At 42.9% G+C, this 15,915-nt stretch overlaps 1 protein-coding gene across 7 annotated transcripts in view; it reads right to left on the bottom strand.

Annotated features, from left to right (window-relative positions):
• Positions 1 to 15,915, bottom strand: part of Ltbp1 (latent transforming growth factor beta binding protein 1) — a 399,391-nt gene that overhangs the window by 34,822 nt on the left and 348,654 nt on the right. For 3 of the 7 annotated variants that reach the window (XM_006984834.4, XM_016003424.3, XM_016003423.3), the window contains 2 exons: positions 12,515 to 12,640; positions 8,819 to 8,962 (listed from right to left, as the gene is read on the bottom strand). The exons of 2 other annotated variants lie outside the window; for them this stretch is intronic. In XM_006984834.4, the coding sequence (XP_006984896.1) occupies positions 8,819 to 8,962; positions 12,515 to 12,640 (270 nt within the window). The remainder of the gene's footprint in view (positions 1 to 8,818; positions 8,963 to 12,514; positions 12,641 to 15,915) is intronic. 2 more of the 7 variants (XM_076558653.1, XM_076558655.1) reach the window with 1 other exon arrangement.

Here is a 15,915-nt window from a genome sequence, read left to right as displayed (position 1 = left end):
CTTCAGCAGTTATTTGGATCAACCAGGCCCCAAGTCAGTCTGAGTAGTGCATACTGGAAGACACGTAGAAAAACAACGTGGTGACCTGGTGCCCATAAAACAACCTCTCATCCCTGGAAATCTAACCAGTGAAACGATGCAAATATATAACGCAGAAGGAAGCTGTGAGCTCCAGCCAAGTTGCAGGACAAGGCTGCAAGTCTGGGTTCAGATTCTGTTCATAGCCCCCCCCCCCAAAAGGAAAACATATTCTAACAGATTCACTTTCTCTATGACAATACACTAACAAGTTGATATGAAAGAACATAAATGATAAGGACAAAGTCTAGTCATTTTCAGAAAATGAAATATAAACAATGGAATGATTAGAGTTGATTGTCTTTACCTCCTTGATTATTATATTATGACAGGGCTTGGAAAGGAATATAATTTCTTCCACCAAATGCTATAGAGTTCAAATGACTGCCTATGGTCTGGTTGTAATTTATCACTTATAGTTTTTATTTTATACTGCATCAAATAAGAGCTGACAATGGCTATCATAGTTACTTGGCATATTGTCAACACAATGCTTTCATTAGAACCCTACCATTTTTGAATGATTAGATCCAAAGAAACCACAAAAGAGAATATTTACCAGTGAGGGGAAGACAAAGTAAGAATCTAACACAGACTTACTGACTTTTGAAGTTGGTAGGTCATGATATGAGGGACATTTAATGAGTTATTTTCACAATCGTTTGTTATGTATTGGATTTGTCAGGGTCAAGTTGACCCTCGTGAGCTGCTTCAATCATATACAAAGCAGTTTAAGGGCATTTCTAAAGCAAGAGTTCATAAAATGCCATCAGGGAAACTATTCCTCCCTTCCTCTTATGAAACAAGCAAAGACTCAAACAGACCTTCCCAATCCACGCTACTCCCTAAGCAGAGTGCCAAGGAGAATGCCAGAGATCCTTCGAGAACTTTACCTGTTGATTCTCTCTTTGACAGATTTTTGGGCTTGGACTCTAAATGAGTATGGACAGCAGGTGGTGCCCCAACCAAGACCAAGAGTCTAGGAGAAGACTCAAGTGCTGATTACCATGTGTCAGTGATGAAGTGGTTTCAGATCCGTTCTTTGCGTGTGGACTGGGTAAACCCCACCACCACCCTTGCCTGACCTCTCTTGCGTCACTCATGTGTAGGATGGGCTTTTACTCCTGTTGTGATGGGAGCCATCTTAGTCAGAAGGGCTCCAAGCCTTTCAGGAACAGAGTTATTAGCGAAGACCAAGAACGACCCTTTAAAATGACCATGAAGTCAATTCCAGAAACCTCATGGGGAAATTTACAAGTGTTTCCCACAATATTTTCAATAAATTTTCAGTGTTACTGTTCAGTTTTACCATCTTACTATATTCAGTTAGGCTAAAAATGGTAGCCATTAAGTAATGCATTAAAAACATAAATCAGGAAAGCAACAGTTTTATAGGTGAAGTTTAAAAAAAAGATTAATAATATTTTCCTTATGTACAAAGTTAGAGTATGTCTGATTTATATTAATAAAATGCAGTATTATGTAGAAGAGCCCCAATGTTGATAATAAAAAAAACAGAGTTCATTCTAAATCAAAGCATGACAAATTACACACATATACATGCCTATGTAATTTACCTACATATTACGTTTTGTGGTTTTTTTTTACACTTACATTTTACATCACAGAAAACAGCAAAATTATCTTTGTTTTTTATCTTGCACTGGAAGGAGGTAGAGATTATTACATAAGAGGCATGATCAACAATACAATTGTATTATTCAGTTCTTTTCAAACACTGATCTTATTTTCTTTCCAAGCTCTTTGAGAGTTCAGTGTTTACACAGCTGATGTGGATAGCCAGGCGAGCCTTCATCCATGTTGGAAAGAAACGCAAATTCTTTCTCAAAAACTGATCCACAAAGGTCATTCTGGGAAAAGAATACAACATCCCCATCTCTTAGACCTTTAAATGGTCAACTTCCTAGAGCATTTTTCCATTGGAGTAAAAATCTCTGGTGTGTGTGTGTGTGTGTGTGTGTGTGTGTGTGTGTGTGTGTGTGTGTATGTGTGTGTGTGTATAAGAGAGAGAGAGAATGTGTGATGTGTACATGCATGTGTATATATACTCACACACATACACACACATATACGGTAGTTTTTCTGAAGAATTTCTCTGAGTTTGGACCACCGTTGCCAGGAGCAGACAGGTTCCAATGGAAAAAGCTTTTCTACAGTCCAATCAATGGTTATGAGAAGTGCTGGGAATGAAGTGAACGGTTGCTCCTTTTCTCAAAGACGATCAGTAAGACTGGCCATGCCACACCCCATGCCACAGACTTCTAAGAAACATACCACTTCTCTGGTATTCTCAGATTTGATTGTTCTCATGTGTACTGGTCATCTGGCCTATCATTTGGGTATGAAGATTAATATGTCCACCTTCATCCGAGTGGTGTGTACGGTGATAGTGAGAACATCAACGTGGTTTTGACGGTTTCACACTGATGTCTTGTTTGGTTTGGTTTTAGTGACAGGCATCTACAGGAGACCCCATATGTGCGAGGCCGGTGTTCTACCCTGGAAACATACCCTCAGCCTCAGGTGGCTTGAATTGAAGGAACTGTTTTTAAAGCCCTTGGAGTGAGACACAGAGTAACCGTAGTCCGTGGATGGGGCAGGTAATGGCATCTTCACCTTCTGCGGGAGAGAAGCCAGGTTGGCACCAAGTGTCCACCTCTCCTTGGGATGTAACGTCTTAGCATAGTGAGTTGCTCACATCTGTTCTGCTCCTCCTTTACTCTATGATAAATGAGGAGAGGACACAGGTGACCTTTGTTCCCGTGGATCATATGCACGGCCTCCTATGGCGTGAACATGGCCCGCAGCTCTACACAGGAAGGACCAACTGTAGCTGCTCTGCATTCTACAGAGCCTTTGGGATCGCTCTTTTGGCTCAGCTACTGAGGGTGTGGCTTTTCATTTACAAAGGCTCTTTCCTTCTTTGGTCTTCCCAAAACATGTCTGACCCCAGAGTCTGCTGATGGGGTGAGATGGTCGAGAATGCTTTTATTTCATTTATTTAAAGTGGAAATGGATCTTGAGTTCTCCTTCCATTGTATTTCTAGTACATTCTGAAGGTCTCGGCAAGCTGTTTGCCTCTATACTGCTTATACGCAGCCACCATTCTGAAGGTCTTCAAGAGCTAACCTTCTCCATACCCTTTGGAGACAGCCGATCACAATGGCCAAAGAGACATGTAGCAGAGGGGTGTAAATAAAAAGAGCCCAATTCCATACTGCTCACAGTCCTGAGAGGACCTATTTATCAAGCTCCATGGAGGTGGAAATGTTCAGTGAATTACTTCCAACAGAATGACCCAGGAAACTTGATTCTTTGCTCTAGTTGGAAAATTCCATCAGGCCCTCATGATGTATATCACCTCATATTCTGAGAGCAAGGCAGTGCTACAGTAATATTTCAAGACACAGTAAAAATGGAACTTGTCAGGTGGTGGTGGTACATGCCTTTAATCTCAACAATGGGGAGGCAGAGGCAGGTGGATATCTGAGTTCAAGGCCAGCTTGGTCTACAAAGAGAGTTCTAGGTCAGCCAGGGCTGTTTCACAGAGAAACTCTGCCTTGAAAACATTTAAGAGATGTACATATAGTATTTTTCTAGTTTTCTCACTCAAGAACTTGCAAAGCAGGGAGAAAGGTGCTATTTGTTTTTTTGAAAGCGGGATTCAGGAGAGGGTTGTGTTTGAATTCCAGAAGTCACCAATAACAGGAATGTGATGTGATGTAGAGGGAGAGGCAAGACCACCAAAAGGCAGGAAGCTTAGATGGGAAAGAGAAATATGAAGTCTAGAAAGCAAAACACAGAACACGTCACTTAAAAAAGCACACAGACACGGTTCCTATACACTCTTCCTTTTGCTTTTATGACACAGGGTGTCTTCTACATGTGGCTTCTCAGACTTGCGACCCTCCTGCCTTAGCCTCCTAAGTGTTGGCATCACAGGTATGTGCCACCATAGCCAGAAGTTCTCGTTAAAGAGATCAGTTGATGGGGAGTCAGGCCAGCAAGCTGTGAGCCCTGGGTCTGGAGCATCTACTCCTGGACGTTATTCTTCACACCTAAGTCACAATGCAAAGAACAAGCTGGAGAAGGCTATTGGAGAAGGCTGCCTGGCAGACGTGACATCTGAATTTAGTTTTTGAAAGATGGATTAAGAAGAGAAAAAAAAAACACCAAATTAAGGTATGATTGGGGCATAAAAAGCAAACTGTCCCTGTATCAGTGTGGGCAGAACGGAGTGTGTGTGTGTGTGTGTGTGTGTGTGTGTGATGGTCCACAGAAGGCATTTTTACCTAGGAGACTGAGTGTTAGTTAGAATGCCTGGTCATCCTAACTAATGCCATAGAATATGACCCTGAGAGATGAGGATGGTCCAGAAATGTATTAATAGGTGGTGTGTTAGATGGTGGGTATGGCTGCCCTTGTATAGGTACTGGAGTACCTGGCAGAGTTTTGAGAGAATTACCTGAGAAGCTTGCATTTAAAAAACACATGATAAGCAGTTGTCAGATGAATAAAGTCTTTTTTTGCTGTTGTTGTTTTCTGATGGAGACCTGAGAAGATACTGAGAAGATGATGTCTAAAACGTTGGCCATAAAGGACTTGCTATACTGCTAATGGATTTGGGCTTTATGTTGTCCACTAGGATAGGCTGTTTTGTTTGTTCTGGTAAAGGCTTCACGGGGAAGGGGAGCCTGGGAGAGCTACAGGCTGGAGAGAAGGTAGATTGGAAACATCAGTGATGTTAGCAAAAACTAGAAAAGTTGAGGAGAAAAAAAAAATGAGCAGAAACAGATGGAGGGAACTCCTGACAAAGCAGGGTTCCATGGAGAAGAAAATCTGGGAGATGAGCACATCACCCTAGGATGAGTGTGACTGGGAAGCACGTCCAGAGAGAGAGAGGGAAAGCAGAGGTCATACCAGCACAGGCTCATCCTGGACCACAGGGACACACGGCATCAGCAGTGAGAGGCCTGGATGGTGCCAACAAGGTCACATTTGAAGTAACAAGTAAAATTTCCCAAAACGTTCATGAAAGGCACAGATGATCCTCTTCAGACCTAATTTATAGCAAATTTTGGGGTGGAAAAGGTATTACAGAGGTGTGGGGACTTCTTGTGGTATGGACAGTTTGCGGGAGATGGTCATGTAGAAGCAGCTGGCATTTGTATGCCCCTTCAGAGAGGTGAAGGGTCAACACAGTGACAGATAGCGCCAACAGGAAGACACTTCTTTGTGGAAAGATAAATGGCCAGAAAAAATGATCAAGTAAGCTGAGACAGGGAGAAGTAAAGGACACGGTGGGGACTTGGTCATAGGAAAACCTCCAAAGTAGATGGGGATGGATGCTTTGAAAGAAAGGTGCTATATGCTGTCAGGTGGTGGTGGTGCAGCCTTTAGTCTCAGCACTCGGGAGGCAGAGGCAGGTGGATCTCTTGAGTTCAAGGCCAGCCTGGGCTACAGAGTGAGTTCCAGGACAGCCAGGGCTACATGGAGAAATCTTGTCTTGAAAAAAAAGAAGAAATAAAGGAAGGAAGGAAGGAAGGAAGGAAGGAAGGAAGGAAGGAAGGAAGGAAGGAAGGAAGGAAGGAGAAAAGGAAAGAAAGAAGGAAGAAAAAAGAAAGATGCTATAGCTTACAAAGTTATAAGTGTGTGGGGTCTGGGTAAACGGTGCATCAGGAAAGAGGCTGCTTCACCAGCACGGGGACTTGAGTGTGGATCTGGAGTATCCACGTAAAAAGCGGGGCATGGCATCATATGCCTGTAATGCCAGCACTGGAGAGGAAAAAACAGGCAGCTCTCTGGAGCTCTCCAGGTCCCCAGTCTAGCCAAGTCTGTGACTTCTGTGAGAGACCCTGTATCAAAAGCTAGAGTGAAGAATGATAGAAGAGAACATCTAATGTTCTCTGGCTTCCCCTTGCACATACATCACACACACACACACACACACACACACACACACACACACACACACACACACACAGTAGTAGTAGTAGTATAATGCAGTTGACTGTAAGCTACCTCTGTTCAGTAAAGATGGTTCTGATTGTCTTGTGGTACTAATAAAGCTTTATTAATCTCTAGCTTTAAAAAAAAAAAGGCTGAGGAGATAGTTCAATGGTTAAAGCACTTGGTAGGCAAGCTAGAGGGTCCCGTTCAGGGCCCTAGGACCCAAGGAGTGAGTTACCTGTAATTTTAACCTCAGAAGGCAGAGACAGGGATCACTAGGGCAAGCTGGATAGCAGACTAGCAAGAGATCCTACCTCAATGAATAAGGTGTAAGAGCAATGGAAAATGATCCATCACATCAACCTTGTATCTACAAACATGCGCGTGTGCGCGCGCACGCGCGCGCGCGCGCACACACACACACATACGAGAAAGAAAATACTTTTTTAAAAAAAGAAAGAAATAGAGCTGGGCAGTGGTGGCACATGCCTTTAATCCCAGCACTCAGGAGGCAAAGCCAGGCGGATCTCTGAGTTCGAGGCCAGCCTGGTCTACAGAGTGAGATCCAGGATAGGCTCTAAAGCTACACAGAGAAACCCTGTCTCGAAGAAGAAAAAAAAAAAAGAAAATTTTAGGGTCTAGACATGTACCCTAATGTGACATAAATGAATCACTTCTCGGTGCTATTAAAACATTCTAGCAAAAACAACTGTAGTTAAGAAGGTCCACTCTTTAATAACAGACCATACAAGGAACTAGACTTTCCTCATATGTCTGAGATGTAGCTCACTGTGACACTTCATACTGTACCTAGCATTCACAAATGACTCTGACTATATGATTTCACTCAAAGTTCACAGAGTTTTGGGAAGTAAATGAAACATTTCTCCCTATTTTATAGATGAGAACCCCAAACACACAGATGTTGAGATGCCCACATTTACACAGCTTGAAGAGGTGAGTGGACTAGAATCTGGCTTTCCCATTTAAAATATTATAGATAACATGGAAAATTTCTAAAATTTCCAGAGAGGCCTATCATTATCTTTTCATATATTTGCACCCCTCCCTCTATAGAGCATGATCATTGGAATACCTTATTTTTTATTTAACTTTGTATCATGTGCATTTACCTCTACCAAGACTGCCAATCTTCACAGAGGTGAACAATGCTATAATATTATGACATGCTATGTTAATGCATCTCATATAACATTTGTGGGTTAGATTTCACTCTGCAAATGGAACCAAGGACAGAGAAGAGAAGGGCTGTGTGGTTATTTACGGCCAAGCAGATTGTCATTTTGGTTTTTGGTAGTGTAGGTACAACTAAGTAAAAGTCTCTACCATATAGATGCCATGGACATGGTCACTGGAATGAACAGCAGCCCTTTCTCAATGCTAACCTGCTAACTTCCCTTCAAATGATATGTTTAAATTAGTGTCCAGCTCATTCTGCACCCCTTCCCTTTCCACATTTAATCACTGAGAAAAATATATGGATAAAAATACTGTCACACTTCATTCCCCATGACTTACACAAATAGTTCTTTTACACAGAACAAATGTCTCCTATACATGAATCTCTTAAGAGGTGATGAATAACACTGAGATTTAACCAGAAAGTAAAATAGCCTATGTGCCATTTTATTTGGCTCACAAAGGACCATTTGGTCTTTGCTTTATATATATATATATATATATATATATATATATATATATATATATATATATATATATATATACCCAAACCATACACACAACTAAGTTATAGCTACATGGCTATACCAACTAAAAGGGTGACCAACAGTCTGGAAGGTGATTCATGTATTTGAAAGGCTGTCAGTTCTCCATTTCAATTTATTCAGTGACTACATGGCCTGAATCACATTTTAAACAAATGTAAACATAGCAACTCTCTAGGTCAACTTCTGGAAAAACCCTTAAGAATTCCAAGTGGAAGTCTTTGTAGACCCTGGGAGTTTCCCCAAGGGCTATAACAGGAGGGTTATGTAACTTGGTGAGATGACGCCATGTTAAACACTAGCGGATAGCATTCTAGCTAGGATTTAGGCACTTCTCAGCTAACGTCCTCGTCATTTTGAACCCTTTACGAATGGTGTTGCTGGGTTGGGAAGAACATCAGAAGCCACTTAGCCCTAGCAGCCATCACCTGCATCCTCATTTTTCGGATAAGGCATAAGAAGAGCATGCAAGCTACCTGAGCTAGCTAGTCAACTTGACACAAGCTGAAGTCACCTGTGAGGAGGGAACCTCCATCACAAAAATGCCTCGGTAGGATTGGCCTACAGTAGGCAGGCCTGCAAAGCATTTTCTTAATTAGTGATTAATGGGGAGAGGACCCAGTCCATTGTGGGTGGGGCCATCCCGGGCTGGCGGTCCTGGGTTCCATTAGGAAACAGACTGAGCAAGCCATGAGGAGCAAGCCAGTAAGCAGCACTCCTTTATGGTCTCTGCCTCGGCTCCTGTCTCCAGATTCCCGCCCTGTCTGAGTTCTTGCCCTGACTTCCCAAGTTGAGGGATTGTTACCTGGACGTATAAGCTGAAACAACCCCCTCTCTCTCCACGTTGCTTTGGTCATGGTGTTTCATCACAGCAATAGTAACCCTAACTAAGATACTTCCAGAGGCAGGATTGTGTGCCGGGACGTGTCCTGTCTCACTCACCTCCAGAATGTGTAGCCTAAGCCTGGGTCAGCCCCATCTTGAGAGACACCCTCCAACCCCTGCACAGTGCCATTGGGACTTACCTTCGGTGACCCGGGAGCGGCACTGCCCAGTCATGGGACTATACTCTTGGTTCTCGTCTGCACACACACACAGGAAGGATCCTTCCACATTTTCACAGAAAGCTTCCCCACATACACCACTGAGTAGCTCACATTCGTTCACATCTGGAAAAAGAGCACAGGTCAAGTAAGACGTGTGTGTGTCTCTCCTGACAGCTCTTTTTACCAGCTGTGCCAAGGCCAGTCGTGGCTGCTGGGAATGAGCTGGTCTCCAGCGAGCCCTCAACTTTGTCCTTCCCAGGAAAGGACCCCTGCAGGCAGAGCTGGACAGTTGGGCCCGGATAAAAGGATGGTACAAACACAGGGGCAAGCTTCTCAACTCCAATTCTAGTTTTAAGGAGCAGCCTGGAATCTCACTGGGAGCGTAGTGTGAGCCCTTTCAATGTCCAGCACTGTCTTCCTCGCTTGTCGGCTTATTGAACACACAAAGGACCCAAAGTTCTACCCCTGGATGGCAATTCAAAGAAAAACCAGAAGCACAGGCACTTGGGCGATCTAAAGTTAGATTTAAAATGGAAGATTTTAAAAACATACTTACGTGTCAGAAAATACATTTCAGCCTAAATTAACAATAGACTTTGGATCACGGCAGGGCACAAGTGAATTTGTCCTTCAGGTGAAACTGATTGGTCCACTAACTAGTGACCAATTCCATTGTCTTTCCTTAGTCTGTCAATGTCCCCAGTGTAACCTCTACCTTGAAGAATGTTTCCTTTGCCTATATGTAAATCCATATAATCAAAGCAAAGTCCAAAGATTTGCTTAACCCAAGTCTGTAGTTCATAGGCCCCAAGGAAAGGCTGTTGATTCATGTGTCTTTGTCCAACAGTACCATTTCTCTTTCTGCTCCTAAAAATTTTTTTACTGGTGATTTCTTCAGTCATCAACGTATGCAACCGACTCTGGGATGCTCACAGCTCGTCTGCATTAATATATATGATTTCATAATTAAACCCTGAGGATCTTTCCAGATTTAAACATGTGAGCAATTTCCAACTCATCCAGGAGTGGGTGGAAAACATTGTTTTCACTTTTATACCTCGTTTGTCTTGTTTGTTTGTTTTTTGTTTTCTTGGACAGCTTTGTGGATCTGGATGTTTCAGAATATTCCCTAACTTTTCCATTTCACTTGTCCATAGACTGATCCAAACCCAATAACCTGAGTGGTCACTTATAAAAAGATACGGTACCATAAGGCAAAGTGGAATTGAAGCCTTCAATCAACATGGTCATAATTTCCATCAGAAGGGTTGACTTTAGAAATTGGCTGGTTCACATTTGTTAATTTTAGGTACATAATATCAAATGAAATTCTACTTTCCAACTCATACTACCAACGTGACTATTGCAATCTGTCCCTCCAGACTGCATTCATTTGATCAAGAGGTATGTTCTAGCTTACTCATACAGGCCAGGTCCTTGGGGCCCCCATGTCAGGGTGTGATCTTGAGTCAGGCAGGCCCAGCTCCTGCCTTTATAGAAGTTAGAGTTAAGTCAGAGAAATTAGTAAGAAAATCCCACAAGCAGGGAATGCTGGGAATTAAAGGAACAGACCTCCGAAGAAGCATGCTGCAGTGATTGTTCCATGCAGGGGTATGTTAGAGAAATGTCATTTGAGCCCAGATCTGAATGATGAACAGATTAAGGGGGCTGGGAACAGACCCAAGTAAGAGGAAACAGCACAACCAGAAACCAGATACACGATTTCATCTCTGAAACGCTATCTAATATTCTTGGAGAAGGGCAAGTAGCAGGTACTCATTTAACATCTCTTTAAAAAAATATATTATTATTATTTTATGTGTGTGAATGCCCTGCTTGCATATATGTCCATGCTCCATGTAGATGCCTGGTGCCCTCAGAGGCCAGAAGGGGGTGTCAAATAACTAGAGTTACAGACGGTTGGTTGTGAGCCACCATGTGGGTGCTGGAATTGAACCCATGTCTTCAGGAAGAGCAGCCAGTGCTTTGAATCGGCCTCTAGTTAATATCTATTAAACAATGATTTAAAAAAAAAACCAAATAAATGGTGTTTATTGAGCTTATCAAAATAACAGCCAACACCCATTCTCTAAGGGTGGTGTTCTATGTGCCAGACTGGAAAAATCAATACAGTTCAGGCACATGCATTAGTCTCTTGAGAATGAACAGTAAGCGGGGTGGGGGGGGGTGGGGGGGGGGAGTAGGGGGGTGGCTTTGGATCTCTGTGGTGTCAACATCTGATGTTTCAACATTAAACAAGCAAACACCACCACATACTGAACACTTGCCGTAGATCAAATGTTATGCCCAGGGGAGATGAACCACAGCGGAAGGAACAAGTGACAGCCAAGCGAGTGACCAGTGGTGTGACCAACTACAAGCAGCCTAATGTCGCTGGCACAAGAAAGCTGAGGAAGTGTAAAGCCAGGGAGATAAGCAGAGCTCACATTAAGGCCTGTGAGTCAAAATATAAACAAATCCCATCATTATTTTATTGGTACTGGGGATTGGACATAGGCAGTCCTCTTAGATTTTAGGTACATGTCCCACTTGCTAAACTATGTTTATTTGTTAAATTTTGATTTTGAAACAGGGTCTTGTTGTTACCCAAGCTGGCCTTCAACTGACTTGAAATCCTCTGGCTTCACCCTCCAGAACAGCTGGGATTACAGTCTCCTAGGATAATTTTCACTGTATGGTTAAAACAGCTGGTTTTCCTTGTAATTCTCAAATAGTGACATGTGGTTTTTGATTCGGCATTGTTTCTGTGAATTTGGGAAAATTGCATTGTTGCTTCCTAAATATTTTCCTGTAATTGGGAATTAACTGAGTTTCCATAATTAGTACTAGAAAAGCAGTTCCAGTTCCAGTGATATAATCAAGCTTCTGAACAGACTTGGCTGTCCAGGGGGGGTCTGGATGGTAAATGAACTAGTGGTGGACCGGCAAATTGCCAAGGGCAAGGAAGTCACTGTCTTGGCCTCGAATGGCACCTGCCTTGTGGCAAACACGGCTCTTTCCTCTGCTCAGAAGAATAAGGAAAAAAAAAAAGCTGCATAATGCGTGAAAGCTGGAAATTCTACAGCTCCTCCCCCTTTTCCCCATGAGAATGCTTTAACAGAAAGCGTGTTTCCTAACAAGGCTGCAGACATCACAGCTCATCAGAATACGGAATATGAGCTCTCCTCTAAGAGCCTGTGTTGGACTACGCTCTGGGACATCTGATGGCATGGGCGCTTTCCCAGCCCTGTCCATCCCGTAGCGGCTGCACAACCGGAAGCATGACTGCGCTGGTGTTATTCCCGGAAGCGGAAGCTTGTGCCAGCATTTTCCTTAAATGTGCTGCTGCTTCATGAGGTGCGCGTCCAAGACAGGCCAGCTGTACCACAAGGCAGACGTCATTACCTGGGGACACAGATCCTCAGCTGGCTTTAAACAGATGTTCTTTAAAAAATAGCCCTAAATAACTTAAACGTCTCTCTTAACGTTCCTGTCCCCTTCGGAGGTCAAAGGACATATATTTTCTACAATCTCGAATCCTATGATTAAAAATCAGACCATGGTGAAAAGTGCCCTGCTTTAGTTCACCTACTTTTGATAATGTTCATTTCTTTTGGAAAAGGTGCATGAAATATGATAAGAGGGGAGAAGACAAAACAAAAACCGAAAACTCACCCACACACCCTTGCCCATCCTGTGGGGCTTGAAAGCCCTGATAACAGAGGCAGCGGAAAGAGCCAGCTGTGTTGTCACAGAACCCATGACTGTCACACACAGTGTTGTTTACACATTCATCAATATCTGCAAAGAGAGACATTGAACATCAGACAGGAAATAAACACAGACCGACCAACACCAGGTATGGGATGGATAAGCAAAGGCGCTCTGTTACAGCATGATCAGATGGGAGGACCATGTTTCCGCAAAAGGAACTTTAAAAAACATCAAACATGCGAATAAAATGTTTGGATGAAAATGGTTTAGTAGCGAAAACACTGGGGTCTATGAGAAAACATTGACGTTTCCTCAGGAAATATTTTCACACTGAAATGACTGCCACAATTAGCCACGGCCAGTATTTCCTAAATGTTTTCAAGTCTTTATTTTCAAAGACAGCTTTCTTTTCCTACAGGGGAAAGTGCTGTCACCTCTTAAAACTTGTTTCTTTTTTTGATGGTATATCGTCATTATGCAAAATAATGGGCTTCCTGATAACAAAGTCTTGTATGTATATCATGTTCTTTGTTCATATCCACCCCCTCCCATTACCCTCTCTCAGGTACACTTTTCTATCTCGAAACAGTTCTTCTACTTCCATTTCTTTAAAAAAAAAATATAGAGATTCTGCATATGAGAGAAAATATATGGGTATTTTTCTTTCTGAGCCTGGCTTATTTTAGTTAGGTAACCTGACAATCTCCAGTTCCACCTATTCCTGAAAATGACACAATTCTTTCTTTTTATGGCTAAACAAAACTCTATTGTACTTCGACACCATATTTTCTTCCATTCGTCTGTTGAGGGACAACGAGGCTGGTTGCATGACTTGGCCATTGTGAATAGTGCTGCAATAAACATGGATGTCCAAACACGTCATGTGTTGGCAGAGAGCCCTTTGGGTACATAAGGAGTCATTGTATCTGGGCCATATAGTTTTATTTTTGAGGAACCTCCACACGGATTTCCATAGGGGTTGTACTAGCTTACATTCTCACTGGCAGTGTATGAGGACTCCTCACCCTTCACCCTCTGTATCCTTGCAAGTTATTTGGTATTTGTTTTCTTGACCATGACCTTTCTGACTTGGGTAACATGGAATCTCAACACAGTTATTTTGAGAAGATACTTATTTACTTTTATGTGTATGAGAGTTTTGCCTGTATGTGTCCATATGAACCCCATACAGGCTAGAAGAGGACATCAAGTTCCCTGAGACTGGAGTTGCACATGGTTGTGAGCCACCATGTGGGGTGCAGGGAATCAAACTTGGGTCTTCTGAAAGGCCAGCCTGTGCTCTTAACCATTGAGCCATCTCTCCAGCCACCTCAATGCAGTTTTATGGCCATTTGGGGGGGGGGAGTAAATGCTAAAAATAGCTCCAACTGTGGAATTGTAGGAGGGGAAAAAAAAACTAATGGTTTACTCAACCCTGTAGATAACTATGATTGTGTTTAAGAGAGAATCTGATGAGTCAGTGGCCCAGTTACCCATGGGAAAAATCATGTGTCAATGAGTTACAGCTACTCAAGACCCCAAATGCTAGTTCCCCAGAGGACTATCGACCCGAGAGCTCATAAACAGTGGCCTTGTGCTTTTTGCACATTAATGAACATGCTCTTATAAGATGTCTTATTTACAACAGACTTCTATCTAGAGTCCTTCTTTATCTGTCTAGGGATCGTCTCCATAATCCTTCCCTCCCCATTTTTGATCAGTTACTATGTACACGTCCAGCTACCATGCTTTCTTCTCTTCCTACCTCAGAACTCAACAGTTCTCCCAAAAACAGGGTTCTGGAGAAACAATTAAGAGATATATGTGAAAAATAATTTATTTTCACATTAAAATGACGGATCAAGTACAAACCACAAAGGAAATGGCAAGTTAAGCACCACACACCGGGATGTAGTTTTGGAGGAGTTAACATTAGTAAGACTGAGCATTTCTCTTCTGAAGCCCATAAAACTAAGTTGTAAGATGTCTGACAGAATAAAAGGAAGACACATCCAGTGAATTTTCTGGTTTCCTTTCTAAATTGTCCAACACTGATATTATCAAGAATAAAATCAGGCCATCTCATATTTTCATAGAAACATGTAAGTTATTAAATCAAAGTTTCCTTAATTTTTCCTCAATTCCATGAAAGCTGCCCCTTCTGCTTTCAAAGCTGGGCCCCTCCCATCTTGACTGGTCTGTGCCACCCTAGTCCACCTCTGCATTCCCCTCTCTGCATCACTTTCTCTACATCCCCCTCTCCATCCCTCTCTCTGCATCCCTCTCTCTCCATCCCTCTCTCTGCATCCCTCTCTCTGCATCCCCCTCTCCATCCCTCTCTCTCTCCATCCCTCTCTCTCTCCATCCCTCTCTCTGCATCCCCCTCTCTCCATCCCCCTCTCTGTATCCCTCTCTCTCCATCCCTCTCTCTCTCCATCCCTCTCTTTGCATCCCCTCTTTATCCCTCTCCCTGCATCCCTCTCTCTCTCCATCCCTCTCTCTCTCCATCCCTCTCTCCGCACTCCTCTCTCCATCTCTCTCTCTGCATCCCTCTCTGCATCCCTCTCTCTCCATCCCTCTCTCTGCATCCCTCTCCAGCATCTTCAGTTACTCTTCTCCCTGCTCCACCCCCACCACTGCCTTTGAAGTGTTAACATCACTTGGAAAAGCTTTCTCTTGATTCCACCTCCATCTGCTACTTTTCTCTGGCATTAATGCAAAATGTCTCATTAGAGTTGTCTACACTGACTGCCTTATTTCCTGATGTGGCCATCCTTCTGCATATGTGAGTGATTAGTTTCCAAACCCAAGGATGCCCAACTCCTTTACATAAACTAGCATTGTATTTGCAAATAACCTACACAGATCCACACATCCTCTCTTATACTTAAAATTATTTTTCTTTTTTAGGTGTATTTACTTTTCTGTGCATGAGTATTTGGCCTACACAGATGTATGTGCACCATAAGTGAGCCTGGTGCCCACAGGTGCCAGAAGAGGGGGTTGGTTCCCCCTGGAAGTGGAGTTACAAATGGTTATGAGCCACCATTAAAGAGTTATGAGTATAACCCAGATCATTTGCAGAGCAAGTGCTCTTAACTACTGAGCCATCTCTCTACCCCACCTCGCCCCCATATTTTTTAATACCTCCTTTTTTTTTTCAGTGTTAGAATAGATTCCAGGACCTCATGAATGTCAGGCAGGTACTCTACTAGTGAGCTACCATCCCCAGCTCATCCCAGACTCCCTGTGGCATGCAATGCAGTGTACATTCTGTACAAACAGGTGTTACACTGTATTGTTTAAGGGCTAAAAACAAGAAGATGGTCTGAATATACTCAGCACAGATGGGACTTCTCCAA

Source organism: Peromyscus maniculatus, chromosome 22 (assembly GCF_049852395.1).
Source record: "Peromyscus maniculatus bairdii isolate BWxNUB_F1_BW_parent chromosome 22, HU_Pman_BW_mat_3.1, whole genome shotgun sequence".
Lineage (NCBI taxonomy): Eukaryota > Metazoa > Chordata > Mammalia > Rodentia > Cricetidae > Peromyscus > Peromyscus maniculatus.
This window is presented reverse-complemented; position numbering and strand designations above follow the sequence as displayed.